Source organism: Ornithorhynchus anatinus, chromosome 3 (assembly GCF_004115215.2).
Source record: "Ornithorhynchus anatinus isolate Pmale09 chromosome 3, mOrnAna1.pri.v4, whole genome shotgun sequence".
NCBI lineage: Eukaryota > Metazoa > Chordata > Mammalia > Monotremata > Ornithorhynchidae > Ornithorhynchus > Ornithorhynchus anatinus.
Genome location: NC_041730.1, coordinates 48,514,335 through 48,541,366, shown reverse-complemented (window position 1 = coordinate 48,541,366; position 27,032 = coordinate 48,514,335). Strand labels below are relative to the sequence as shown.

Genomic DNA, 27,032 nt, shown 5'->3' with positions numbered 1-27,032 from the left:
AGATAGCCCGGGACGTGTCTTACCTTCCCCACTGTGGCCAGGCTCCCTATCCTCCCTCCTCCCTTCCCTCTGCTCACGAGTTTCCTTCCAGAGCCGATTAGATTGTAGCTGCCCTGGTGCTTAGTACAGTATTGGGCATGTAGGAAGCGCTTAACAAATAGCACAGTTATTATTTATTAGAAGATTATTGCCTGTCACAGCCAGGCCCCAAGTTGGAGGCCAGGATTAGGGCTGGTCAATATTGAGAAACAGCCTGCGGCTATAAGCTAGATAGAACAGATCTGCAAATCTACACTGCGAGAGCCCAAAATGATACAGACAAGGCTGTGTCTGGGGTCGGGGGAGAACGGCAACAACTGGGGAGATCGGTCAATTGCGGTTGGCCATCTGGAGTCAGGGGATGGGCCCCACGATGATACTAGTGCTGGATGTTCAAGAACAAGGAAAGGATCAAGGCCGTGGGGACATCCGTGAGTCACGGACAGATCGATTCACGGATTTTATTAAGCTGCTAGGGTGGCAACTTGATTTGAGGTAGGGACTGGACAATCCTGTCTGGTAGTTCCTTGGTGTTAGTCGGGGATTGGGTAGGGAAACCCCAGAAAATGAACTGAAATTGCACGTACCATCAGCACCCATCAGGGAAAGTTTATTCAACATCTCACAGAGACCCTCGAAGATGGCCGGCCAGCCCCTGAAGAACGAGCCTGGGGCTGCCGGCCACCAAGAAGTCTGCAGGCAGCAGGGTCAGGGGGCGTGGTCGGGGGCCGCTGTCCTGAGGATGGATTCCCCCGTGGCCAAGACCACAAACAAAATATTTACAAACACCGAGGGACTAACGTAACGCAAGCATGAACAAGGGAACTTTGTGGTCATTGGCTGGTCTGAAGGTCCTCTGAGCCAGGCCAAAGCTTCAGATGTCAACCCTGTTGATCGTTGATTCCTTTTACCCCCAGCCCCGAGCAAAGGCGCATGTCAGTGACGTGCCAGGGACGTGCCAGGGAAAACATATCAGTGGCACAAAATGTAAACCCCTAGGCAGGCTCCAAACCCATGCCATTTAATCAGCTCCAGTCGTCACGCTTGAAGTCCTGAGACAAAGTTCCCAGCTACATTCTCCCCCAACACTTTCAGTTTCGCTCCTGGCTGCTGCGGCTCCTCGTGATGTGGTCATCGAAGTGGAGGACACCAAGCCTTTGCTGACCTCGCAGGTGGGTGTCGTGACCTGAGGGGCACAGTGCGGGGAGGAGAGGGCACGTTCCCCTCCGTGGACCCAAGCAGGGATCCTCGCATGAGCTTATTCCAAGAGAAACATGGGGCTGGAGTCCGTTGGGGAGGAAGGACGGGGTGTCTCTAAGAGTTACTCCAAGATGTATTCCAAATCTGATTCATCTCCTTCTAGAAGAGTAGCGACGATGACCCATTATTCGAATATTGTTTTTGTTGAGCATGGCGTAGTGGATAGAGCACAGGCCTGGGAGTAAGAAGGTCGTGGGTTCTGATCCCAGCTCTGCTCCTTGTCTGTTGTGTGACCCTGGGCAAGTCACTTCACTTCTCTTTGCCTCAGTTACATCCTCTGTAAAATGGGGATTGAGACTGTGAGCCCCATGTGGGACAGGGACTGTGTCCAACCCAATTTGTATGTACCACCCCAGCGCTTAGTACAGGGCCTGCAACATAGTAAGCACTTTAACAAATGCCAAAAGTACTATTATTATTATCAGACTGATACTAGGATATTGAGTCAGACTCCTGCGTAGCCCATTCTAAAGTAGGGGGGGAAGAAAGGAAGAGAAAGAGAAGAAGGAAGGGGAGAAGGAGGAAGAAGAGGACGAGGGAGAAGAGGAAGAGAAGCAGGAGGAGCAGGAGGAGGGATAATCGTATTTATTAAGTTCCCGTTGCATGCAAAGCACTGTACTAGGTCCCGGTGAGGATTAGGTACAATCCCTGGGCCCCAAGGGATGCCCAGTCTGAGAGGTTAGAGGAAGGAGGGGGTTGGCGACTACCATAAGGAAAGAGGAAACAAAGTACGTAAAAGTGAAAAAAACAAAAACAGGATGAAGAAGGGCCGAAAGACCCAGACGGTTCACCCTTGACCCCTGGGCCAGTTACCTAGGTGTAGAGAGTGAGCTGCTTCACCTGACTCACTGCTCCCAGCAGGCCTAGGGTGGACCCTGACCCCTCTTGTCCCCTCCTGTCCCCTCTTGTCCCCTCCTTCCTCCCTGCTGCCTCCACACTGAGCAGGCAGAAAAGCATGTCTGCCCTATTCGTGGGGGGAGCCTTGAGGCTGCTCTGGTGCCTGAACCTGCTGCATTAAACAAGGAAAACAAGCCCCCTATTTTACCTTGCCATCACCATGTCTGTATCTGTGACCTTCACCTTCTGTCGTCTGTCCTCTCTCCCTCTCGCCCCCCTTCTTCTGTGGCTGGGCTTCATCACTGAAGAGGGATGGTGTGGTGTGCGGGTTCTAGGAGACAAGTTTGAAGTGAGGAATCCTTTGGTGCCAACCTGAACCAAGAGAGATGCCACTCAGCCCTACCCCTAGGGCCCCCTGCCAGAGGGAGTCCCCTTCTGCCCAGTTTCCTTACCCCAGAACCTGTGACCTATCTTACCGTGACTTGGGGGAGGAGGGGGGGGGAACCCATAAAAAACGGAGGACACAAACCCCAGTAATTCACAGACTCCTTCCAACCATCCATATGGAAAAGAGCCATTCTTCCTGTCTGCTGCCTGTCTGTCTTCCTGCCTATCCTGTGCAGAACTGAAGAGAAGCCTCTTCCTGTATTTCCATGTGTTTCTGCCTAGAAAAAAGGGAGAAGGGAACCAGCTGGAGGCAGAAATAATTCAAAGGCAGATCACCCCACTAGTGCCCTCGAAATCCAGCAGATGGGGAGAACCCAGCTATCCGCCCCATACTCTGAGCATAGGCACTAGGCCCTCCCTAGACCCAGGGGTGTTGCGGGGGTGGGAGGGAGGGCTGCAGACCCAGGGTGTATATGGTGGGGGCCAGGCAGAAGGGGCGTGGATCCCAGTGACTGGCACCCCTTTAACCCAGCCTTTGGCTATGCTGGAGCAGCAGATAGCTGAGCCTGACGACCCTGGTGGTGGTTGGGGAGATTCAGGCAAGTTACAGGATGTTCTTCAGAGCAGCAGGGGACAGAAGGACCTGCCTGTTCATCTGTCCGCCCACCCGCCCGTCAAGTGGTGGAAACGGTGATACTTAGGTCGTGGCAGCATCTCCCCGCTTGTGAAGCATGAGCGATAGTAAACTCTAGCCTCTAAGCTCATTGTGGGCGGGGAATGTGTCTGTTTATTGTTGGATTGTACTCTCCCAAGTACTTAGTACAGTGAGCGCTCAATAAATACGATTGACCGAATGAATGAATGACAGATGCACCCCCTGAGGCAGGTGGGTGGACGTGGCCACCTGCATCTACCGCAAGCTCGTAGGTAGGGAGAAACGCAGCTGCTCCCTGATTTTCAGACCCCTCTATCCTCCCCATCCCGCTCTATTCCAGCGCCAGTGGGCAGCTCTTGTCAGCCCTCCTCTTGTCCTGTAACGGGGAAGGTAGTTCTTTGGCCACAGCCTGACCCAGCCCGGCTCTTCCAGCACCCTAATCCCAGCCCCAACAGTTTGCAACCCTAATGACTCCATCCTTCAGCCACCCTCCCTGATCACAGGAAGGGGCAGAAGCAGTCACGTCCAGGTCCTTCCCTGGGGGAAATCTCAATGGGCTGGAAGCTCCACTGGCTTGGAGTTCGGGGCCCTCACCCAGGGTATTTATCCCAGAGATGTTATGCTCCCACTGTGCCCCAGAAACCACTGACCAGCAACTGCCTCTGGCCTACCTGGACAGTTCAGCCTCTGGGCCAGTCAGCCCTGGGGCTTCTCCCAGCTCTGAAGAACACTCTCCTCTCTCTTCCATTTTCCTGCTTGTGTCTGTCCATAAACTCCACACATGAACCATCATCATAGCCCCTCCCTGAATCTTTCTAGGATTTAATCTCCTCCTCTCCTGCTCACCTGTCCCGCTAAGCACTTTATGGCCCAGGCACAGCCTAGGCAGTGTTTTCTGCTGCATTTCTGCAGGGCCTACAGAGGCTTGTTTGGGGTAAATATAGGGGGAAAACCAATCTGTAGGAAGGCAGTTATTTGGGTTTTTTAGCCAAACAGTGGCCTCCGGTGCCCTTGGGCTGGTAGACCTGTTCTGCCCCAGACACCAGACTGGTTTAGGCCCCATTATCCAGGTATTTTTCCCTATTCTCCACTTCATTTGATGATTATGGTATTTATTAAGTGTTTACTATATGTAAAGCACCGTTCTAAGGATGGGGGTAAATACAAGTAAATCAGGTTGAACACAATCCCTGTCCCACATGGGGCTCATAGGAGGAGGGAGAACAGGGATTGAATCCCCATTTTACAGTTGACACTGAGGCCCCCAGGAAGTTAAGTGAATTACCCAAGGTCACACAGCAAGCAAATGGCAGAGCAGGGATTAGAACCCAGATCCTCTGACTCCCAGGCCTGTACTCCTTCTGCTGAACCACACACACTCCTCCTCTTGGTTGAGCAAGTGTTGATATTCTAGGAGTGGCATTAGGGGAGCCAGGGAGGGGCAGAGCCAAAGATTGCCAAGGCAGAAAAGACAGAAGAAAAAGAAAGAAAAAGTGAAAAAGAGAACAAGCGAAAGAGAGAAGGGGACAAACAGGGAACAGAGAAGGGAGAGGACAAAGAGGTGGATGGGAGCTAAAGAAAGGGAAAAACTCCCAGACCCAAATGCACCACTTAGAAACACAGATACACACAAACAGAGATAGACACACACAGGCAGAGAAACTTCTGTGCATCCAGATACACATATACACATATGCACACACATAGACACACAACGAGAGACATGCAGGCCTACATACAGGAGGCAGATAGATACTACTCACCTCCGCCGGAAGGTTGGTTCAGCCATAATGGCAACGGCTCCTCTCTTCAGCAGCGGCAGCAGGGGTGATGACTCGGTTGGTCAGTCTTTCCCACCCTCTCGACCCTTTGTTTGTTCCTGTGTTTGATGGCATTTATTAAGAGCTTACTATGTGCCCGGCACTCTTCTATACTTTGGGGTAATCACGTTGGGCACAGTCCCCGTCCCACTTGGGGCTTGCGGTATTAATCCCCCTTTTCCAGAAGAGGAAACTGAGGCACAGAGAAGTGAAGCAACTTGCTCAAAGTCACACTGCAGGGAAGTGGTGGAGCCAGGATTAGAACCCAGGTCCTTCTGACTCCCAGGCCTGTGCTCTAGCCGCTAGACCACACTGCTTTTCTTTGGTCTCTTGACTGTGAGCTCGTTGTGGGCAGAGAATGTGTCTGTTTGTGGTTGTATTGTACACACGGTAATCGTTCAATGAATATGATCGAATGAATGAGTGAACGAATGGTCTGTTGTGAGGTTGCTAAGTCTCCAGTCACAAGATTGTCTCACAAACCGAGCTAACTGGTCTCCTCCCCGCCCCAGATGTGCCCTCTAAGTGACCTTGTACCCTGTCTGGCCCTTCCAAGGGCCGTGCTGGAAGAAAAGTGGGAAGGCCCGTTTCTGGGGCCATGGTTGGGGCACTGGGACAGAAGGCAGGTTTATCCCTCCCACTCTGGGGAAGGCGGTGGGAAAAGTCTCCTCAAAGACCCCGGCCGGCCCCAGCACTCACCGATGGCCCAGGGGGTCTCTGTTGGCCCGGCGAAGGGCACCAGCAGGTCCTTATCAGCCTGGGACTGGGCAGGCAGGGAGGACGAGTCCTGGGAGGCAACAGGCAGTCCCATGGGGCTGGCCGCGGACCTTTTATCTGTTCCTTCCGATTTCCAGTGCTTGAGCAGCATGTCAGCCACTGTCAGCAAAACGGCTTCTCCGACCACAGTGCATGTACGTATGCTCTGTCCCGACACGCGTGACTCAGGCCGGGATTTGGGCAGCTTCCGGCCAGATGCCGTGGTCCTTCTTTTGGGCTTTCTCTGGAAACAGGGTTTTGGAAAGGAAGAGGTTCATCCTAGCAAGAGGATTCTGCCATTTCTTCTCAAAGTGGACTCTTGCTTCAGTCCCAAGCTGAGATATTTTTAGACCAAGTCCCCAGTAACTATTCCGCGGGGCTGGAATTCAGGGAATTCCGGAATCTGACAGTTTTAGCAGATTCCAGCTTCTATCCAAAATCAACATGTTTGACTTAGAAAAATACTAGTCCTTAATGCTTTAAAAAGAACAATTTTCTTTGAAAAATAATAGATTTGCTGAGTGAAATCAACCCATTGACTAAAATAAACCATCACTCAAACCGAGGCAAAAGTTGAATTCTGCACCAAGCCGCCCTTGGAATACAGAGGCAAAAGTGGCATGCTATCAGCAAGGTTTCGCACCACACGGTCACGGGGGCAGGCTGTCGTTTCAGCAGCGATGGGTTGCACTGAGCCATCCACACTCTCTTGCCCAGGTCCCCCTGAGTCCAGCAGAAATGGTCTGTGGGCGTGGGACACAGCATCCTTTTCCGGAGAACTGACTGGGCTGGACCCTCATCCATTACTGGGCAGGACCCTCACCTCCGCCGTCCCAACTGACCGGGTCCTGACTGAGCAAATGTAATTGGTTTGGCTTAGAATGATAATCCATCTGGAACATTGTGCTGGGTTGGCCATTTCTCCAAAGCCTCTAGGAAATTATTGGTGGAATGCCTCTCGTCATCCTTTCTCCCTGGCTGATGAGCTGAGCATGCCTAAGAACCATGCTGGTTACTGACAACCCTCAAGACCCTCATTGCTTATTGCGGATTGCTTTTCTCTACCCGTGGAAAAGGAACTGGGGACCTAGGAGTTTTCATTCTGCAGTGAACCTTGAATCGGTAGATGATTTGAAAAGATGTTCTTTGCAAATTTAGTTTTAAAGCATGTGTGCTGGGTGGATGCAAGAAAATTACACAGATAACTGGATCCTAAAAGGACATATTGGCCCCATCCCCACCACCGCATCTGACAGAGGGGATGGGTATGGAAGAAGCAGGCTGCAGAGGTGGGGCCCAGGTTGGGGTGGGGGGAAGAGACACGATGGTCCCCTTTGTGTACCTGAGGTGGCTGTCCTGAGCAAAGTGACCAGGTATTCCGCAAGGTGTGGGACAGTCCACCCTTTTCTGGAGTTCGGCCATGTCACAGAAGGCCAGATACCTGACTTATCTGGTCCTGCCTTAGTCTGGGGGTGGAAGGGAATGAAATAGAAATGGTATGGCTACTATCATCTCTGCCCTGCCCCGCCCCACTTGCCCATGTCTACCCCACGGGAGAGGGGAAATCTGATCACTCCACATGGAGGTGATGGAGCCAGTGATCCCATACTCCCAGTTGTGGGGCATGATAGAGGCAGAGACTTCCTAGGTTCCCAGTTGTGGAACCAACGGGGATGGTGTCCCCCAAACTTCTCTTCTGCCTCCCACCCCTAACCGAGGGTGTCTTTGAGGACAAGCCCCAATTCTAGGTATCTTTCTCATCTCATCTTACACTCGCTCCCGCTCTTCCCCTTTGCAATCTCAGATTTCCTGTTGCCTGCATGGGTGTGGAGCCTTTCTGAAATGAGATCTACTCTCCCTAACTCACATGGCCCGCCAACAGTTTCCACCTAAGCATTTAAGTACTCTCGACCGCCTGTAGCAGTCTTGTACATACGCTAAATGCCCTACTACTTACACTCTAACTCGGGAACATGTCCCCTTTCCCTTCTTCTTCCTATATGTAATATATCTTTGTGTCCTTCTTCCCTGTTAGACTAAAAATTCCTTTGGGACAGGGATAATCTGTACAAATTCAAAGTGTTAAGTGCAATATTCTGTATACAGTAGGCATTCAGTAAATAGTGCTGATTGACTGACTGTTTGATGTCATGCCAGCCCCATAAGGTCAACATGTCTAAAACCCATCGCCCTGATCCTCTCCTCCTACTGTATTTCCCATTACAATTGACAAGACCACCATCCTCCCTGTCACTGAAGCCCCGCAACCCTAGCTTTATCAATCAATTAATCAATCAAGTGAGGGGAAATGAAGAGGTAGAGGAAAGACTGGGGAAGACTGGGGTATTTGCCTGATGGATCGCTGGTAGTGAGCCACGGATTCAGTCCAACATTTTTGCAGCGAAAGTCACTGCCCTGTGGGGCAGCAGGTAGGTTGAGAGAGGGTGGGGAAGAGAGGGGGAGCAGGGGAAGGAGGTGGAAGGTGTCTCCCCCAGGCGAAGGCAGGATCCACCTTGAGGCCCTGGCTGGCAGCCCATCTCTCTGTGTTCTCCAGTCCGGGGAAAGGGTGGAGCCCGGGGGGCCCCTGCCACAAGTGGTTCTGGTTTCCAAATGTTTCTCACAATCCGAATCCCCCACAACTCTTTGAGGGCTGCCAAAGAGGAGCAGGATGTGATGGTGGAAGAGGTTCAGGCCGTGTTAGGCGAGCCTGAACAGGCGGGCACTGAGAGTGGCCGCTGTGTCCAGTGCAAGGCAGTCTGACCCTCCAGGGTCAAGCCCAGAGATAACGCCACAGGGGTCTGTGCCCCCCAGCTGTGGGGGGATGGGATTGTGGAGGACTTCCTGGGGGCCATAAAGGTCATTGGAAAGTCCCAAGGGGCAGGGACAGGGACTGGCAGCTAATCTTTCTGTTTTTCCCTATTCCTCATTCCTGGATTTCATCTTATTTCTCCGGGTGTCGGCTCTCCTGGTGTCCCACTCAGCTCACCGAGAAGGTAATTTCTGCCCAAAACATTGCCCCTCACGCCACCCATCAGCCAGGAGCCCTGGAAGGGGGTTGGGGCAGATTACAAGTGCTCCAAGCGAAGGTATAGGGGGTGGGGACAGAGGGGAACGAGGCCAAAGATAGCCCAGGCCAGATGGGAATAGTTTAACATCCATCTCCAAATTTCCCCAGTTTCTTATGAGACAAAGTGGCTGAAAATGCCCGGCCATTCTGACCAGAGCATCGTTTTACCCTCACCCGCTCCCGCTGGCCAGGGGCAGGGGAATGCTCTCCTGTCCATACTGTTGACATCCCAGAGCTCTAACTGTGAGGTGGGTAGTCCTTTCCTGCTATCCTTCAGGAACCCTCCACAATAGCTGGGAAGGGGTGGCAACTCCTCTGTACAAGTCCCAGGCCGGCCTCCCACCCCAACCCTGACCCCTAAACCGGACAGACGGGGAGACGCCAGAAAGAGAGAAGAGGCAGGAAGGAACAGAAGGAGTGTGCGGGGTTGGAAGGATGGCAGAGTGATACAGTTCTCTCTCCGGCCATTTCTGCCCGGGCTGGGCTGCTGAGTTGGGCAGCTGTGAGCGGTGGCGACCAGGCAAGAGTTGCCCCTCTAAAATTGGTCCTTCCAGATTGGGGGTGGGCAGTCCCCCCTAGAAATCCCTACTCAATAGTCCCAGAAACTCCCATTCCACATCCCAGAAAGGACAACTCAGCTGGGTTTGTGATGGCGATGGCAGCAACAGAAGAGGAGGGAGAGGAAGATTAGGAAGAGGAAAAATAGGAGGAGAAGAAAAGGAAGAATACTCTCCTTCCTTTGGGACAGCACCGGCAGTCACCATCATAATCCCTGGAGCCAGGGGGTTTCTAATCACCCCTCCTTTAAAAGTGGGATCCTGAGAGACCCCACCTTAGACCTCTCTGGTGGTGATCAGATGCCCCAGTTGTGGTAACCGCTCTTCTCACCGTCCCCAGGACAGGACACTCAGTTGGCTCACTTTTCTCAGAGTTTGGGTGGGGATGCCCAGCTGCTAGGTGGGAATTAACAGGGGGAGACCATGACTTAGTCCCTGTGGGGCAGAGGAGGAGAGGGGGAGAAGGTAAGCGGGCATCAGCCAGTGGCAGGAGGGGAGGGAACCAGCTGTTTCCTGCTGAGCCAGGAGGAGGGCCAACAGCCAGGTGGCACGTGAGGAAAGGGCGCTGAGGGGCATTTCTGGGGGGCACTGCAGGTGTCTTCTGTTTCTGGTTTCAGGAGGAGGAGATCGTTGACTGGTGGAGTAAGTTTTACGCCTCCGTAGGGGAAGTGGAAAAATGTGGGCAGTACACGCAGAAAGGCTACGACACCCTGAAGGTAGGCTCCGGGCCAGAGCCTGCCGGCCGGCAAGGAATTCCCGCTGCTTCGGTCTTGGATGGGGAAGGGCCAGGCCGTGGGTGTGGGGTGGGTCCTGTCTCTCCCAGCCCCACCACTGGCAGACCGTCACGGACAGTTTTCGGACAAGAGAGAAGTGGTGCTTTCCTGGATTCACAGTGGGAAGGGTGATGGCCTGGATCAGTTCTGTCAAACAACGTCCTCTCCCTTCAGTCAGACTGCCCCCCCCCACCTCTCTTCCTTGCTGGCAAGGGGTTATGGGCAGAGCAGGAAGGGTGGAGTCTGAACCCCATCTCTTTCCCTCCCCATCCTTTCCCCACCTTCCCACTCATCCCCTTGGCCCAGGCTGGTTGATCGTACCTACTAAGCACCCCTGTCCCATCCAGCCTCCTTACACATCTGTTCCGCGTAAGGTTGAGGGCTGTTAAGAGCAGAGCGATACACCCACACCTCCCCGCCACTCTACCCCAGGGGTGATGGGTCACGGAGGTGGTCTCTGAGAGACGGTCCTGAAGCCCTTGGACTGCCTGACAAGAGCCCTGGGCAGGACCGGGAAAGAGTTGACCCCATCTCTTGAGGGTCCCCTCCCTGCCCCTCCTTGCCCCATCTGTCCTGACCCTCCCCATTCCACCCTGTCTCTCCACCCTGCCTTGCCCCGACCCCCACACCCAGTCCTGCCCTGCCCAGCCTGTCCTCGGAGCCCAGGTTCAGAGGCTCTCTAAGTCAGGGGTCCTTTGGTGTCCAGGTGTATGACTGCGAATTAGAGGAGGTGCCGGAGTTTGAGGGCCTCACGGACTTCTCAGACACTTTCAAGCTGTACAGAGGCAAGTCAGAAGAGTACGATGAGCCCTCTCTGGCTGGAGAGTTTAAGGTAACGCTCGGCCCGGGCCCTTGGCCTCCCTCCGTTCAGATCCTGGGCTACCCACCCCCTTCCCAAGGCTCCGTCACTAACCCCAGAGACATCCAGGAGCCTCTGACACTGGGAGGAGCGATCTCGGGGGGCATGGGGGAAGAAGCTGGGGCTGCCCCTATTCCCCTTACCTTGTGCCTGATCTCGGGGAAGAGAGGTCAGCGTGACTGTCCACACTGCCCCCAGGTCCATGGCCTCTAGCCCTTGATCGGCAATCGGGAGCCCCCGTTTGGTCTCCCCTGACCCAGACAATGGTCGGAGACAGAAACCATCTCCCTTAAAGTGGGAAATGCCTTTCTGTCCACCTGCTCCCAGGCTGAGCCCCCTCACACGCCCCGCCTGCGGCCTGGACTCCCCGTTCCTCAACCCTTAGCCTGGCTCCTGCACCCCCAACCCCTGTGGGGTCTCTGCCAGGACAGGGAATGTCCGCTCCCTGAGAGCCCCCCTTCTGCACTCCCTCCCACCTCCAAGCAGCAACCAAAAGAAGTGTCTCTTCCAGTTCCCCACCAAGGTCCCGCACTGGCCAAGCCCCAGAATTGGAGCCCACAGGGTCACCCTGCCCTTTCCCACCCCCTCTTGCCATCCTTTCCTCAGCACCAGCTTGTCCAGACCCGCTGGCTCCCGGCGGAGCAGGCCGCCGCCTGGCCCAACCCCAGCCCCCTCGACCTATCCGGTTGGTATCTGGGCTGGACCTGCCCCCGACCCCTGACCCCCACCTCTCTCCTCACCCAGGGAGCCTTCCGGATCTACCCTCTGCCAGACGACCCCACGATGCCGGTCCCCCCGCGGCAGTTCCGCGAGCTCCCGGACAGCGGCCCCCAGGAGTGCATCGTGCGGGTCTACGTGGTCAGAGGGCTGGAGCTGCAGCCCCAGGACAGCAATGGCCTGGTGAGGGGCCCCTGCACCCCACCGTTCCCCACACTGCCTGGGGGCTCCCCTTCCACTTCCCTCCTCCGCGCCCCAACCCCCACACACGGCCCCGGCCCCTCCCACCCCCGCACACGTTGGTCGGGGCTGAGCTAGGCCTACCGGGGCAGGGACCTGGTGCCAACCCCACCAGGATCCAACGATGGGCAGCAGGAGTACCCCAGCAGCAAGAGAGGAAAACCACAACCCCAGTGTCCCACCCAATGCTTTCACCTCACTCCTTCTCCCAGACTCAGCTGCACGTGTGACTCTCTCACCAGTCACCCCAACTGAGAGAGTCAACCCCAAAGACAGCCACTCACCCTCTACTACCCAACTTTCCTCCACCCCCACCTGCAGAGCCCCCTCCTTGCCCCCACTGGTTCAGATGGATGTGGGTCCCCTTGGGGCCGGAGTCCAGAATCCCAGCCTGGCTGTCTGAGCCACTCACCACCTCTCTCCCGCAGTGCGACCCCTACATCAAAATATCCCTGGGAAGAAAAGTCATCGAGGACCGAGACCACTACGTGCCTAACACACTCAATCCCGTTTTTGGCAGGTAGGCCGTCCCGTTCTCTCAGCTTCTCCCGTGCCAGATCCGACCCCAGCCTGCCTATCGCTCCTCCTTCCCATTTCCTTTCCGGTTCGAGCCACGCTCTCTCCTTTTCTTCCTCCCTCTCCTCCTCCTCCTCCTCCTTCTCTTCCTCTTCCAAAGGCTTCAGACCTTTAACCCCCCATTAATGCTGGTCCCCTCCTCTCCATCCCCATTCCCAAGTGCTGCCCCAGCTATCATCTCCCCTCTAAGCCACCTGAGCCTGACCCTGGAGTGGTCCCCCCATGCCCCACTCCCCACACTGCCTGGGGTCTCCCCTTCCACTTCCCTCCACTGTCCCCCAACTGCCCCCCACTGTCCCTGCCCCCTGCCACCTGGCACACACATTGCTCCAGCCCCACCAGGACCCAATGGCGAGCAGCAGGAGTTCCCCAGCACTAAGGGAGGAAAACCACAACCCCAGGGTCCCACCCAATGCCTCTGCCTCACTCCTCCCAGACTCAGCTGCATGTGTGACTCTCTCACCAGTCATCTCTGAGCCGCCTGACCCTGAGGGTTGGGTAATAATAACAATAATGTTGGTATTTGTTAAGCGCTTACTATGTGCAGAGCACTGTTCTAAGCGCTGGGGTAGAAACAGAGTAATCAGGTTGTCCCACGTGAGGCTCACAGTCTTAATCCCCATTTTACAGATGAGGTAACTGAGGCCCAGAGAAGTGAAGTGACTTGCCCACAGTCACCCAGCTGACAAGTGGCGGATCCGGGATTTGAACCCATGACCTCTGACTCCCAAGCCCAGGCTCTTTCCACTGAGCCATGTTACTTCAAAAAAAAAAGGGGGGGGGGAATTCGAGCCAGCCAGTAGTCGAACTTGGAATCTTCTGATCCGTAGTTAGACGCATTAGCCATTGCGCCACTGGCCTGGCCTAAAGAAAGCTCCACCCTGGGTGGGACTCGAACCCACAATCCCTGGCTTAGGAGGCCAATACCTTATCCATTAGGCCATAGGGTAAGGGTTGCCCCTGGGCCAATGCTGGGGAAACTAGGGCTGCACAGGATAAGCCCCTTGTCCAGAAGATTAGGCAAAGCTGGGACCAGGAATGGACTACAGCTAGACTTGTGAACCCTAAATTTTGCAGCTGGACAAGACCTGTTGTTTACCTGAATTTCACTGTGACTCTCAGTGAGGGTTAGTCATTGGCTGTTGCCCATCTCCTTGCGATGCCAGAGTCAGAGGTTGACCCATGGCATCTTCTCTAAATCACAGTGGTGTTGCCTCATGGCCCTACCCCTTGGTCAAGCCAAGAGCGTCCCGATGGACATAGGTGGACGTTAGGGCTCGAGTACCCTAGAGAGGTCTGGTTTTTCTCAGAAGCAGCTGAGGCTGCAGTGGGTAGAACAGTGAGGATAGCTCACTGCTCCTCCGGATGAGTCCATGACTCTGGGACTCAGGTTTCCCCCAACGCTTAGACCAGTGCTCCGCACATAGTACGCGTTCAACAAAATACCATCGTTATTATTTCTGAAAAGGGAGTCGGACCCTCTTCCCAGAGGGCAAGGACCACAGGGAAACAAGGTGAAGTGTAAATCATGGGTCTGGGAGGCTGCAATGGGAGTTTCCATGGGCACAAAGGCTGCCCAGGAGGCTGCTGAGTTGCCCCCAGGAGCCTGGAGCGATGAGTGAATCCCAGAAGACCACCCTGCCCTAGGTGGGTTGGGCACCTATTAGGGCAGACCACTATATAGGGGGCACAGTGCATTCAGAGAGTGATCCCGAGTGCTTCCTGAGAGCAGAGTGCTCTACTGAATGCAACCCCTGCGACTCTCCCTTTGAGGTGTTTGGATCTGGAGCCCCAAAATCACTCGCATCGTTCCCCCAGTGCATAATTTTCCCTATCCTGATTTTTGAGGGTAGACCGTGAGCCCGCTGTCGGGCAGGGGTTGTCTCTATCTGTTGCCGAATTGTACATTCCAAGCCCTTAGTACAGTGCTCTGCACACAGTAAGCGCTCAATAAATACGAATGAATGAATGAAATGAAAGGTGGGTTAGGTAGGCAGTGGAAGTGGGACATGCCAAAGGTAGGAAGAGGAGGAGGTGGGGAGGGGGGTTACTGTAATTCACTGAATGGCTATTGCATGCTTCACTCCCACGGAGCGTAGAATCGAAGGAATACTAATAATAATGATGGCCTTTGTTAATGCTTACTCTGTGCCAAGCACTGTTCTAAGCACTGGGGAAGATACAAGGTAGTCAGGTTGTCCCATGTGGGACTCACAGTCTTAATCCCCATTTTATAGATGAGGTACCTGAGGCACAGAGAAGGGAAGTGACTTGCCCACAGTCACACAGGTGACAAGTGCCGCAGCCGGGATCAGAACCCACGCCCTCTGCCTCCCAAGCCCGCGCTCTTTCCACTGAGCCACGCTGCTTCTCTAGGATTAAGGCTGTGAGCCCCATGTGGGACAACCTGATTACCTAGTACCACCTCCAGCGCTCAGAACAGTGCTTGGCACATAGTAAGCATTAACAAATGCCATCATTATTATTATCTCCTCCCGGCCGGGGCCGTAACCTCAGTGTCTTCATCCAGAATGTACGAGTTGAGCTGCTTCCTACCGCAAGAGAAAGATCTGAAGATTTCCGTCTACGACTACGACGCGCTGACTCGGGACGAGAAGGTGGGAGAGACCGTCATAGACCTGGAGAACCGATTCCTGTCTCGCTTTGGGTCCCACTGTGGCATCCCCCAACAGTACTGCGTGTGAGTCCCCTGGCGCCAGCCGAGTTCCGTGCCCCCGGAGCTGGGGGGGTGTGGTTTTGGTGTGGGACCCGGTAGGGTCCCCGAGCTGTCAGCCCTGTGGGCATTTGCCCTGGCAGAACCTCTGCCATTAGGCCAAGGGGCAGGTGTGTGGGATGGCAGGCGGACCGGTTGGTCGATGAGCAAACGGATAGTTCCGTTCCACTCAGGAGAGGTAGGGAACGGTTTGCTGTGTTCACTCTGGGAAGCCTCAGCCCCCCTAACTCGGTCTTCCGGGCTCCAGAACTGTCGTCCCACCACAAACTGTCGTCCCGCTGTATACGAAACATGGGGAAAGAAGCCACAGGTGAGGGTCCCACCCGATCCCGATCGCGAAGCTCACAGATGAAGAGTAAGGTGCGGAAGGGCTTGGCGACAGATACGGTAGGAAAGATGAAATGATAGAAATACAAATGGGAAGCAGAATGGTCTAGTGGAAAGAGCAGGGGCCGGGAAGTCAGAGGACCTGGGGTCTAAACCCAGCTCCACCGCTTGTCTGCTACGAGAACTTGAAGAAGTCGCTCAACTTCTCTGTGCTTCAGTTTCCTCATCTGTAAAATGAAGATTCAATACCTAGTCTCCCTTTCCTTAGACTGTGAGCCCCACGGGAGACCGGGCCCGTGACTCACCTCATTATCTTGGGCCTACCCTGGCATCTGGTACAGTAGTTGACACACAGTAAATGCTTAGCACGTATAATATTACATGCATATTATATTTAAAATTATATATTGATATATATTATATAAGTGCAATGCATAATAATGTATGTTAGCACTTGTTATAGAAGCTATATATATAACATATTATATATATATAGTTATGTATATGTTGTTATATATATTTTATATCTATTGTTAAATATATGTTGTTATATATATTTAACATATATATGACATATATTATGTTATATATATGTTGTTTTATATATATATTTATTGTATTTGTTAAGTGCTTACTATCTGCCAGGCTGGAGTAGATACAAGATAATCAGGTTGAACACAGTCCGTGTGCCACAAGGGGCTCACAGTCTTAATCCCCATTTTATAGATGAGTTCACTGAGGCACGGAGGAAGTGAAGTGACTCGCCCGAGATAACATAGCGGCCGAGTGGCGGAGCCCGATCTAGAACCCAGGTTCTTGCGACTCCCAGGCCGTGCCCTCTACCCACTAGGCCATGCTGCTTCCCTGGGTTTTATATATAAAACAACATGAAAGTGCAGGGTCCAACAAGTCCAGGAAAAACAGGGACCTGCGGGATCCTCGAGATTGCATCCCCCAGGTCATTCCTCCAGACCCCAGCCACAGCCAGAGCTTCCCGAGATTCTCAAATGTGCAGAAGCTGGGTACGGCTGCTGCTTCAATCCCCCGGCACAGAATGCACCGACCCACGCAGACACGCAGCACGTATGCACGCTAGCAGGAGCAGTAGGAGAAAGTAGGAGACACAGTCACCTCTGCTGGCTGCCCGGAGTCCCCACTGTGCCCGTAGGGCCGCTGACCCCAGGGCCAGGGGTGGCAGGAACTCCAGGTGCCCCCAACGGGATGGCAGTGGCTGAAATCGGCTCCGGCCTCCTCTCGCCAGTTCCCCCTTGCCACTGCCTGGCTCTGTGCCCCCCACACCCCCACCCTCCGCTGCCCCAGTTACCCCCACCAAGAGGGAGACATGCACAGGGCCTCCAGTCAGGAGGCAGCACCGGGGGCAAAACTCGTGATCGGCAGAGCCCTCCAGGATAGCCACCCTGGTCATGCGACCGGTGTTGCTCGCCCTGGTGCCCTGCCAGGGGTCGGGTTGCAGAGCAGTGCCAACTCAGAGAGAACAAGGTAGGTGGAAGTTCGATTCCCCTGCCTCCTTTCCAGTGTGAGCCTGCAACCTCGGTTTCCTCCCGGTCCTTCGGAAGGCACGGGGCAGACAGGAGCCCCCCAAGTCTGGCACGGAGGCATCCCACAATCCTCGTGCCAAAGAATTACGGCACGATGTCCGGCGGCCAAGGGGACGCTGGCTGTGGGGGTCACGGCTTAGTTCGGCCTCCCGTATTGTCTGCAGCTCCGGAGTAAATACCTGGCGAGACCAACTGAAGCCCACCCAGTTGCTGCAGAACGTGGCCAGGTTTAAGGGGTACCCGCCCCCCATCCTCTTGGAAAGTGGGAATAGACTGGAGTTCGGAGGGCGAGAATACAGCCTGGATGAATTTGGTGAGCCCGGGAGCCTGCCTGGGTGGGAGCGGAATTCCAGACTTGCGCCCTCACCTCCCTCCTCTGGGCCCCCAGAACCACGTGCTCCCCGCATCGATTAATTGATCGATCGACCGCTGCCCACCCGCTCCTGATTCTAGTCCTCCCGCTGCTCCAACCCCCCGAGCCTGGGGGGGAACACGCAGACACCTCGTGTCTGACCCCGGCCCAGGTCCGGCCCTCCGCTGGCACTGCACCACTCTAACCGACAGAGCCCCTTACACATCCACCCTGCCATCGACGGGCTGTGTGTCGGGTGAAGAGGTTGGGCCCGCCCAGGGACTCTCCGTCCCCGGGCGCTCCCGGGAGCGGGCATTGCCATTTTTGTCTTGATTGCAGAAGCCAACAGAGTCCTGCACCCCCACCTCGGGCCGACTGACCAGCGGCTGGCCCTGCACATCCTCCGGACTCAAGGGCTGGTCCCTGAGCACGTGGAGACGCGAACCTTGTTCAGCACCTTTCAGCCCAACATCTCCCAGGTTAAGTTTCCCGATTCAGACCCAGTTGGCGCATCTGCCTGGGGCATCTGCTGTGTCAAGGGAGTCACCTGGGGAGATTCCTTGCTGGGGTGGAACTCCAGGGGCCCAGATGGATTCTCAGTGGTACCCAAACCCAGTACATTACTCTGATCTCCAGTTCCCTGTCCCTGGGCCCTGCCACCCCAGGTGAACTCCTCAGGAATTTGCCCCTGTGCACCTCCTTTATTGGGGTCCTCACTGAAGGATCACCTCGCATGAGGGGAGAGTCTGGGGAGATCAGCTTAACTGTGGCCACAGTTATGGGCTGACCCTCTCTGCCAGCCACGCAGCTCCCCGAGAGCCAAGAACAAGATTCCTCTGTCCTTGGCCCCTACTTAAAGCTCCCAACTCAGACTCTCATTCATTCATTCAATTTGATCGTATTTATTGAGAGCTTACTGTGTGCAAAGGAATAAACAGACACAATTCCTGCCCACAACGATATTCCACTCTAGATGGGGAGATAGGCATTAATATAAAGAAATACATACATACATACATACATTACAGATATGGACATAAGTGCTGTGGGGCTGGGAGGGGGGGCGATGAATACAGGGAGCAAGTCGGGGTGACACAGAAAGGAGTGGGAGAAGAGGAAAGGAAGGCATAGTCTGCCCACAGATGATTCGGTCTGCCTGGTAACAATCGACTATCTGCTGGGCTGCCCATTTGTCTGTCTATCTTCCTGCCTGCCTGTCTGTTTGCCTGTATTTCTAGCTGTCTGTTTGACTGTCTATCTGCCTGTCTGCTCCTGTCTATCTGACCGCCTGTCTGCCTGTCTGTCTAACTGCTTACCTGCTTTTATTAATAATAATAATAATAATGGTATTTGTTAAGCGCTTACTATGTGTCAAACACTATTCTAAGCATGGGGGTAGATACGAAGTAATCAGATTGTCCCACATGGGGTTTACAGAGTTTATCACCATTTTACAGATGAGGGAACTGAGGCACAGAGAAATGAAGTGACTTGCCCAAAGTCACGCAGCTGATAAGTAGTTGAACAGGGATTAGAACCCATGACCTCTGACTCCCAAGCCGGGGCTCTTTCCGCTAAGCCATGCTGCCTGTCTTTCTATCTGCCTGTCTGACTACCTGTCTTCCTGTCTATCTGCCTGCCGGTCTTTCTGTCCATCTGCCTATCTGTCTGCTTGTCTGTCAGTCTGTGTCTGTCTGCCTGCCAAGCTGTGTGTCCGTCTGGCCGGCTGATGCCCTGCATTGACCACATTTCTCTGGTAGGACACTCAGTAATTCCCTGTTCCTCTTTTCCCTCCAAATGCCACAGGGAAAGCTCCAGATGTGGGTGGATGTTTTCCCCAAAAGCCTGGGTCCTCCCGGCCCCCCTTTCAACATCAACCCCCGCAAGGCCAAGAAGTGAGTAGCAGATGGGACGGCCCCCGCCCATAGCTCCGAGCCCCAGCCCTCGAGCCAGCAACCTCCCTCCTGCTCTTTCCCTTGCAGGTACGTCCTGCGGGTGATTATCTGGAACACAAAGGATGTCATCCTGGATGAGAAGAGCGTCACAGGAGAAGAGATGAGTGATATCTATGTGAAGGGGTACGGATGACATCTGGGTGAAAGGGTACACCGAGACCCAGGCCTCCTCCCCATCCCACCCTGAGGACCTGCTCAGGAACGACAGTTGGGAGCTGGGAGAACCAAATGCTATTTCAGGCTGAGGCCCCAAGGAGATAACTTTGTAACGAGCCTACCCAGTGCCATTTTCTTGGCCTCCAACTATCTGAGCATGCTCTGAGTTGAGGATATTTCTGGAGTCCTTTAGAAGGAGGCCGGAGGGAATCGTTGCTGATCTCAGCCCCGGGAGGAAGCGACTGGCGGCAGGCTGCCCCAGGAGTAACACGCGGCCCCTGAATCGAGCCACTGAGCTCTCCTGTGGGCAGCGGGGAGCGGCACTGCCGGTCGACCCCAACGGAGCCCGAGAATCCCCGGTCTCCACGTAGAATCTCCCGGCCTGAGACCTGAGGCCTGGGTCTGGGATCTGGGAAGCCTACAGTCCTCTGCTGATGGGCAGCGGAGCTGGGACCCCCGAATACTTGCCATCCTATTGCCCTGGGCACAGCTGGCAGGCCAGGGACTTTTGGGAAGGAGAAAGAGGAGGAGCAGGAGGAAGAAGAGGAGGAGAAGGAGAAGGGGGTCCCCTCACCAGGACCCTATGACTCTGGTACAGTGACCCAAAAAAATACTAGATAAGCTGTAGATGGGGCCATTCATTTATCCATTCAATCATATTTATTAAGTGCTTATTGTGTGCAGAGCACTGTACTAAACACTTGGGAGAGTACACTATAACATTAGCCACATTCCCTGCCCACAGTGAGCTTCCAGGTCAGAGGGACAAGGGACCGGGAACCGCAGCTGCCGGCTCTCACTGGAAAACTTCCCTAGAGCTGAGGCAGGGCAAAGGTTCTCTGCCGGCCCTCCACAGGGACACAGACACACATGAACACAGACACACAGGGACACACACACACACACACAAGCAGATATGGGAAGTACAGACACACACGGACACACACAAGTACGTGAGACACACACGGGCACGCAGATACACATGGGACACACAGGCGCAGAGACCCATGGACACACAGATGAACATGGACACATGGACACACACCCACAGGGCACACACAGACACAGACACACGCGGACAAGGAAAGCTCTTTGCCTGACGTTTCCCAAGGATTTCAATGGTCTCCCCATACGAGTCCTGCAAGTGCAGAATGTGGCCCACTGGGAGGAAATGCAGGTCACCGGGTCCAACCGCGCTCCCTGCAATGGAGACTGGGCCCCGGTCAGGTTACCGGATGAGGCCGGATGAGAAACTTTGTCCCTTTGGCGTTCCAAGACCTCAGCCCCGCTAGCCAAACCTGACTCCACCCTTCTTTCAGCTGGATCCCAGGAAATGAAGAAAATAAGCAAAAGACAGACGTGCACTACAGGTCGCTGGATGGGGAAGGGAATTTTAACTGGAGATTTGTCTTCCCCTTCGAGTATCTCCCAGCCGAGGAGCTCTGCGTCGTTTCCAAAAAGGTGGGTTGCAGAGGGAATTGGGCCTCAGGCAGGGCCAGTGGTGTGGCAGAGGCCCGTGACAGGGGACTGCCCAATCCCATCTTCGAGCTCCTGCCCAGATGGGCAGGTGGGCTGGGGATCGTGCAGTGGAGTGAGCTTCTGTCAGCCTGGGGGAACAAGGAGACTACTATTTGTACACGTCTTCCTCCTCTCTTTAAATTTGGTCATGTGAACTCTCTGTGGGCAGGGATCGGGCCTTTTTCCTCTCCAGCGTTCTCCCATTCGCTTAGTACGGCACTCTTCACACAGACGGTGCTCGATACATACTCTCGATAGGGTGAGGGAAGGTGGTTCCTCAGAGACGGGCTTCTGTTTCAGGAGCATTTCTGGAGCCTCGACCAGACCGAGTTCCGCGTCCCCCCGAGGCTGATCGTGCAGATCTGGGACAACGACAAGTTTTCCTTGGATGACTTCCTGGGTAAGCCTGCCAAGCCAGCTGGTCTGGGAGGGCCGCAGAGACGGGCAGCAGAAATGCCTCTTCCGTGGGCTCGGTTCAGTGTCCTGCCGCGAGACGCGTCAGGCGGGAATGCGGGACCAAACATCCAGTTGGAAACACGGAAGAAATCCTGGGGATGCTTGTTTCTTGATGGGCATATTTCCGGCTGGCAAGATGACACTGCCCTAGGTCTCGACTGGGCTTCTGCACCCTAAGGGATTGAGTCATGCCTCTTCAGGCTTGAAGCCCCAGAACAAGAACCAGGGATGTTAGGTCGGTGGCAGAAGATGGCAAGCTCTGGTCGAGGGAGGTTGGGGGCTGGACTGGGACAGGGAGCCCTGGACTGGGGGTGGGGGTTGAGGGGAGCTGGCAGAGAGGCCGGTCCAGTTGGGTACTGGTCTGGGGGGAGGGAAGTGGGGAGCACTGGACAGGAATTAAGGGGAACTTGGCCTGGGCTAAGAGTTGGAGGATGGGGAAGGGTGGGAGGAGAAGAGCAGGATCAATGGGAGAGATGAGGTGAGGCCTGACCTGGGGACAATAGACAAGAGGGTGCTGGGTCATGCCCGGGGCCCTCCTGATAACCAGGGTGGTCTGAGTCTGGCCCAGGGCCTTTCGCTGGGGGCCTGGTCAGGAAGGGCACATCAGTCACTGGTTCGCTGCTGAGCTCTGTGGGGCAGGGCTCTGCCCATTCTGGGCTACGGCCACTGCTCTGCCCATTCCGGCATTAGTTCCGCTGCAGGGTGCCGTGTCTGTTTTCTCGGCCAGGCTTTGTGGAGCTCGATCTGCACCGCGTGGTGATCCCGGCCAAGTCTCCCGAAAAGTGCCACCTGGGCATGATCCCTGATCCCGGGACCACCAACCCTCTGAAAATCAAGACGGCGTCCCTCTTTGAACAGAAGTCAATGAAGGGCTGGTGGCCGTGCTACGCAGAAAAGGATGGTGTCCGTGTGCTGAATGTATGTGTGTTTCTCCCTCATTATTATTATTAATATTATCATGGTATTTGTTGAGCGCTTATTATGTGCTGTGCACTGTTCCAAGCTCTGGGGTAGATGCAAGTTAATCAGGTTGGGCACAGTCCCTGTCCCACAGGGGGCTCATGCTCTAAGTAGGAGGGACTAGGAATTAATCCCCATTTTACAGATGAGGAACCGAGGAACAGAGAAGTTTAGTGACTTGCCCAAGGTCAAACAACAGGCGTGTGGCAGAGCCGGGATTTGAACCTGGGTCCTCCAACTCCCAGGCCCGTGCTCTTTCCATTAGGCCATGCCATCTTCCCTGCCCAGCCATGTTTCTGCCTTTGCCTATGGCCCTGGCAGCTTCTCCCTGGGCTCGGCCTCTTGCCCACTTGCATTCATTCATCACCCGGATCCCCGTGGCATCTGGGCCTGGCATTCGGGCAACCCGCTTGAGCCCACCCAAGTTGGTCCTTCCCCAGCATTTGGGAGAGGACCCTTCGAAAATGGAAGCCTTGGGTCCGGCACCGAATTGAGATGTTCTGTTGTCGGGGGCAGCTGCCTGGTACCCCTGTGGATCTGAGAGCCACGTGGCCTACTAGAAAGACCCCCGGTCTGGGAGTCAGAGGACCTGGTTTTGAATCCCGGCTCTGCTACTTACTAGCTGTGTGACCTTGCGTGAGTCACTTCCCTTCCCCGATTCCCTCAACTATAAAATCAAGAGAGGATACCTCTTCTCCCTTCCCTTTAGGTTCGGAGCCCCTCGGTGGGCAGAGACTGGATCCAACCCGATTACCTTATATCTACTCCAGCGTGTAGTACCGAGCTTGGCGCAAAGTAGACGCCTATCGAATACTGTGATCATTTTTAGTATTATTATTATTACTCCTTTCGGGCTGTGTCCATGGCAGCCACCTAGCCTGGAGGAGCATTGGGGGAGGGAAAGGGGGAGCAGGCCACCATGGGGAGGGAAAGGAGATTGGTGGCGGTGGTGATAGGGAGACGGGAAAAGAGGAAGGGGGAAAGGGAAACGATGAATAGGGGACGTGGGGAATGGTGAGGAAAGAGAGGAGGAAAGGCAGGGCTGAGACGGGAAGAGTAGAGGACCGGATGGGGGGTGGGAAATGATTTCCCCCATTCGGAGGTTCTCGGGTCAAGTCACCCAGACCAACCCCCATTTAATCGGTCAAGGGAAAAGGCTGCTCGGCTCAACTCTAAGCTCCAGTCTGGCAGCAAATGGAGTCCCGGAGCAGGCGTGGGCCCGGAGGCCTGAGCGGGGAACGGATCAGAGGACCAAGCTGTCCACGCCGGGCCCCCGACGTGGCAGTCTGACGTAGGTGGGCGATCCCCAGAGCCCATCTGCTGCTCTCCCCGCCATTCCCTGAGGCCTCAAGCCTCCCCACCACTGGACTGAGCCCCCCATCCTTTCGGAGGCCTGGCCTGGTCAGCTCTCCTGACAGCAGCGGCTCTCGGCCCTGGATTGGAAGGCACCGAGGAAGAAGTGAGGGGGGAGGGAAGGGGAGCCCTCTGCGCGGGTTTGCCGAGGCTCCGGGCTGACCCACTTGCTTTGCTGAAGGGGAAAGTGGAGATGACGCTGGAGGTGCTGAACGAGAAGGAGGTGGACGAGAGGCCGGCGGGGAAAGGCCGGGACGAACCCAACATGAACCCCAAGCTAGAGGCCCCCAAGTGAGTCGTCGCCTTCGTTAGCTCAGCTGCCTGAGGGCCAGGGTCTCCGGGCCCGGTTCCGGGGCCTGAGCCGCCAATCCGAAGCTGCTGACCAGCAGGGCCGGGGTTGCCCCTCGACAGCACAGGGGCAGGGTGGGCATGGGGCTGGGAGGGAGGCATAAGTGAAATGGAGATTAAATATGAAATGGAGATTAAATATCTGTTCTCCCTCCTCAGAGTGTGAGCCCCTTTCGGGACAGAGACCGTGTTTGCTCTGATTATTTTAATACAGTACTTGGCACATGGTAAGACCTTGAAAAATGCCACAATAGGTATTAACTTGATGATGATGATGATGATTAGTGCTACTTAACTTCAGCCTCCTCAGGGATCATTACTGTTCCTTTTCTAACGCAGCCGCCCTGAGACCTCTTTTCTTTGGTTCACCAACCCCTGCAAGACCATGAGATTTATTCTGTGGCGTCGATTTAAGTGGGTCATTATTGGCCTCATCATCTTGCTGATTCTGCTCCTGTTTGTAGCCGTGCTCCTCTACTCCTTGCCGGTAGGAAGAACTGCAACCCAGCCTAACAAGCCGCCCCACCCCATCCATCCCCCTGTAGCTCCCCTCAGTCCCACCCAGTCCTGACCAGCCCCTGCCCATCCCTGTCCAGCTCGGCCTGCCTCTCAGTTTACTAGATAACTGACAACTTTGGCACCTAGAGGTACCCAGGGCAATGAGGGCTACGGCTCTGTCCCCGTTCTGCCCACGGTCTGAGCATCTGCAGAGCCCGCAACCTGCTTGGTGGAAGTCTGTCCGGCTCCGGGACAGTCTCCACTCAGCGGCCTTGCTCGGGGCCACTTGGTTCGGGAGAAGCATTTTTCCCACGGAGCTAACCTGGCCCGTCTCCAGCCTCAGACTCCTTTCCTCCTCTTTGCCGGCCCCGGGTCCCTGTCTCTTCTTGGCTTTCTTCCCCAAGACTTTCTCAGTGTCAGATTTCCCTCCACTCTGCTTCCCCAGGCCTTTGAAAACTACCTGCCCCACCCCACCCGGACTCCTGAATTTCCCTCTTCCCCCACCCCCAGCCACGTTGCCTTCCTTGACTCCCTCAGCCCCCCGACTCCTCCCTACCCTGCTCCTGGTGCCTGGAGCTCTGGCTTCAGGCCAGCCTATGCAGTAACCACCACCAGTGTCCTGCAGCTGCCCAGCCACCAGCTCTAAGCTCGGGACCCAGGGCAGACTGTCCCTAGCCGAGAGCCAACAGCACCCAGGAATTTAGCCGAGGGATGGACTCAACAGTCAATCGACCAAAGACAGCCCATCCTGAGCTGAACCCTGTGGGTTTTCATTTTTGCTCTTTCCGTTTCTGGTTTAGAACTATTTGTCCATGAAGATCGTCAGGCCGAACGCCAAATAAGGGAGACCCCCGATGTGCGGCATCCGCGGGGAGCCCCCCAAACACACGGAATTGCCTGGGGCCTCAGACCCCCACCGCTTTCCACCCTGGGATTCCTGGTGGAGGGCGACATTCCTCGTGGTCTCCCAGGGCCCCAGGACTGGGATCGCACAGTTACTCGTTCAAGGATTTCGACCTCTGGAACTGCACCGTCGAGGCCCGTTTACACAAAAGATGAACCAAAAATAGCCCTTCGCTCTGAAACCCTACTTTTAACACCAGCTGGAAAGAGTGTGGTATCTGTTGAAAATCAACAAATCAGTAATACACTCTCATTTGCCGTCTAGCCTCGAAACCACTGCCAGGGCACTTTATACTTTAGGGATCAACTTTATGGCACTGCTCAAACCATATAATGGAACTTAAATAAAAACTTTTCAACTCTCTGTCTTTAAACTTATTTAACTATAGGTATCCTTCTAGTGAGAGAAGTCAACTTGAAATGCTTAGCCGAGAAATTCCGGATAAAGTTCCAAGTCAGAAGACATTCCTTTCAGAGATGTGGGTGAATAAAGGAATACATTGTCGATGGTAAAATTCTTTCCCCTGTAAGGGGGAGTCTGGTCCTGTTTTCTGCATGAAAAACATACTTGAACTGTAATGGCGGCAAAATTGTTCCATCCAGCCCAACTTGGTTCAGCGACCAGACCCTCTCTGTTCACCTGTGACCCATCCTAACCTGCTTGGTCAAACAATCAATCAACCAGTTGAATTTATTGAGGGATTACTGTGTGCAGAGCGTGTACTAAGTGCTTGGGAAGGGAGAGAAAACTAAAACAGAGTAGGTAGATACATTCCCTGCCCACAGAGAGCTACCAGATCCTCTCTGTCCACCAGGTGTACTCTATCCTCATCTGTAAAATAAAGAGAAGTCCACGTGGGACAGGACTGCGCCCAACCCAATTTGCTCATATCCACCCCAGCACTTAGTACGGTGTCTGGTACATAATAAGCGCTTAACAAATACCCCAATTATTATTATTATTGTATGATCCCCACACCATCTACCCAGACCCCCTCAGGGTTGACTTCAGACATTCGGCCTATCTGAGGCAGCAAAAACTTATCCACCCAACCTGTTTCAAAGACGTGCTTATGTTGTTAATTGCGCCCGCCACACTACATGATGATTCATTCATTCATTCGATCGTATTTACTGAGCGCCTACTGTGTGCAGAGCCCTGTACTAAGCCCTTGGAAAGTCCAATTCAGCAGTAAAGAGACATTCCCTGCCCACAGTGGGCTTGCAGTCTAAATTCTCTGCCTCGGTCTCCCAGGCCCCTCCCCGGAATGCTTCAGGCAACTGGGCTCGAAACTTTGACTCACGTTCCACTATCAGGTCACTTTGCTATCACCATGTTAAAGTAGGACAGCCACCCATTTATTGTTGTA

The 27,032-nt window shown here is 54.5% G+C and overlaps 1 protein-coding gene across 2 annotated transcripts in view; it reads left to right on the top strand.

The window, feature by feature from the left end:
* MYOF (myoferlin) overlaps nt 1–26,026 on the top strand; it is a 119,102-nt gene extending 93,076 nt beyond the window's left edge. For both annotated transcript variants that reach the window (XM_029059922.2, XM_029059919.2), the window contains 17 exons: nt 1,135–1,211; nt 8,736–8,747; nt 9,996–10,094; nt 10,858–10,983; nt 11,755–11,910; nt 12,396–12,487; nt 15,074–15,244; nt 17,328–17,476; nt 17,855–17,994; nt 19,322–19,410; nt 19,498–19,593; nt 20,946–21,087; nt 21,445–21,544; nt 22,328–22,518; nt 24,095–24,204; nt 24,601–24,748; nt 25,560–26,026. In XM_029059922.2, coding sequence (XP_028915755.1) covers nt 1,135–1,211; nt 8,736–8,747; nt 9,996–10,094; nt 10,858–10,983; nt 11,755–11,910; nt 12,396–12,487; nt 15,074–15,244; nt 17,328–17,476; nt 17,855–17,994; nt 19,322–19,410; nt 19,498–19,593; nt 20,946–21,087; nt 21,445–21,544; nt 22,328–22,518; nt 24,095–24,204; nt 24,601–24,748; nt 25,560–25,601 — 1,940 coding nt within the window. In that variant the 3' untranslated portion in view covers nt 25,602–26,026. The remainder of the gene's footprint in view (nt 1–1,134; nt 1,212–8,735; nt 8,748–9,995; nt 10,095–10,857; nt 10,984–11,754; nt 11,911–12,395; nt 12,488–15,073; nt 15,245–17,327; nt 17,477–17,854; nt 17,995–19,321; nt 19,411–19,497; nt 19,594–20,945; nt 21,088–21,444; nt 21,545–22,327; nt 22,519–24,094; nt 24,205–24,600; nt 24,749–25,559) is intronic.
* Nucleotides 26,027–27,032: the final 1,006 nt, after the last annotated feature.